Source organism: Lotus japonicus, chromosome 1, assembly GCF_012489685.1.
Source record: "Lotus japonicus ecotype B-129 chromosome 1, LjGifu_v1.2".
In the NCBI taxonomy this organism is placed as follows: Eukaryota; Viridiplantae; Streptophyta; class Magnoliopsida; order Fabales; family Fabaceae; genus Lotus; species Lotus japonicus.
Genome location: NC_080041.1, coordinates 30,628,555 through 30,630,267, shown reverse-complemented (window position 1 = coordinate 30,630,267; position 1,713 = coordinate 30,628,555). Strand labels below are relative to the sequence as shown.

At 43.1% G+C, this 1,713-nt stretch overlaps 1 protein-coding gene across 1 annotated transcript; it reads right to left on the bottom strand.

Annotated features, from left to right (window-relative positions):
* Positions 1-577: 577 nt before the first annotated feature.
* On the bottom strand, positions 578-1,345 carry LOC130732362 (uncharacterized mitochondrial protein AtMg00310-like). Its single transcript, XM_057584426.1, has one exon. The coding sequence runs from the start codon at positions 1,343-1,345 to the stop codon at positions 578-580; it is 768 nt and encodes a 255-aa protein (XP_057440409.1).
* Between the last annotated feature and the right edge of the window lie 368 nt (positions 1,346-1,713).

The window sequence follows — 1,713 nt, the reverse complement described above, 5'->3', positions numbered from 1 at the left end:
TTTTGAACTTGAAGATAATGAATCAGTTGTGAAAATGATTTTTAAAATAAAATTAAAAAACCCCATTTGAGTTCAAGAAAGAACTCGGGTTGTTCTGTCTAAGGCAAGAAGGGCTTTTAATGCGGCATTGTGCCCAACCAGCTTTCCTGGGAACTTCTCGGGCCATTACTTGGGTGATAGTGGGCTTTGTGTTTTCGAAAATCATCACCTTTTGGAAAAGAAAAAAAAACCCCGAGTTAGTCCCCATATTTGTTTGGGTTACTAATGTGATCACCGGTTTAGAAATTGGGGCGTTACACAAAGGGCCCAAATCTTGTCACAGTGTAGAAGGAGATGGCTAGTAGATTCTGTACAAATACCACAAACGCTGCAAAGTCCCATATTCTCTACCACCATGCCCCTCTTCATCAAGTTTTCCTTAACTGCTATCTTGTTTAAAACAGCTTGCCAAAGAAAGATAGCGACTTTAGGGGGTGTAACCTTTCTAATTCTCTTTGATATAACCATAGGATCAGCTCCCAAGATTTTGGACTCTGCTAGATTGTAAATGGCCTTAACCGAGAAGCCACCAAGATGATCACCAAGCCACAAAAATACTATCTTCCCCCTGACTCGGAAGGACAACGTTGATGAATTGAAACAATCTAGTTTTTTCTTCCAATTCCCACCCAAAGCATGGTCTTTTAAACTCCACCGCCCAAAGCCACTTCCGGCCAATGAAGCTTCCAATATCACGAATTACTACATTCCTATTTGAAGCTATGGCGAAAAGTCGAGGGAACATTATTCTCAAGGGTACAGATTCCTCCCAAGGATCAAGCCAAAAGCGAATGTGTTTCCCTGAACCTAGCTTGCAGAGGAGGGATTCTCTAAAAGCTTTAGCCATGATTTCATCAGCAAGCAGATTTTTCAATAAATCCAGAATGAGCAATGAGCAATTTGAGAATCCGTCCACCGTCAGATGAAGGACCAAGGCATTTTCATTCCAGCCATATTTAGAACACACAACTTTCCTCCAAAATGCCTCTTTTTCCTTGCCAAACCTCCATGCCCACTTCAAGAGCAACGCTTTATTCTTCCACCCTAAGAAACCAAGGCCAAGTCCACCTAATTGTTGGCTTTTGCAGATTTGCTCCCATGCCACCCAAGAGATTCTTTTCCTCCCTTGATCACTTCCCCACAGAAACGACCGCATCAGTTTTTCGAATTCCCCTACCACGCCCACTAGTGCTTTAAACACAGACATATAATAAACTGGTATGGAGGAAATTGCGTCTCTCAAAAGAACTAATCTGCCACTCTGCGAGAGGAATCTGGAATTCCAAGATGTGAGCTTTGATCTCATCTTTCCTATTACAGGTTCCTAGAAACTTCTCCGCCTTGGATTGGCACCCAATGATGCGCCAACATATTGAATTGGAAAGTTCCCACAACTCACCCCCAAACGGTTGGCAATCTCCAACACCCTATCTGATTCGATATTGCAGCCAAAAAGTTGGGTTTTCTCAAAGTTTACCTTCAAACCCGAGGCCCATAAGAATGCCTCCACAGCTGAGTAAATTCTGTCCTGCATAATTTTGAGGTGATCTCGCTGAAATCAAGGGCAGTTTCTTCCCGGTCTACAACCTGGTTTCCCTACTCCGGAAGGTGTACTAAAATTCAACGTGGATGGATCGTCCTTTGGAAATCCAGGACAAATTGGTGGGGGTGGGA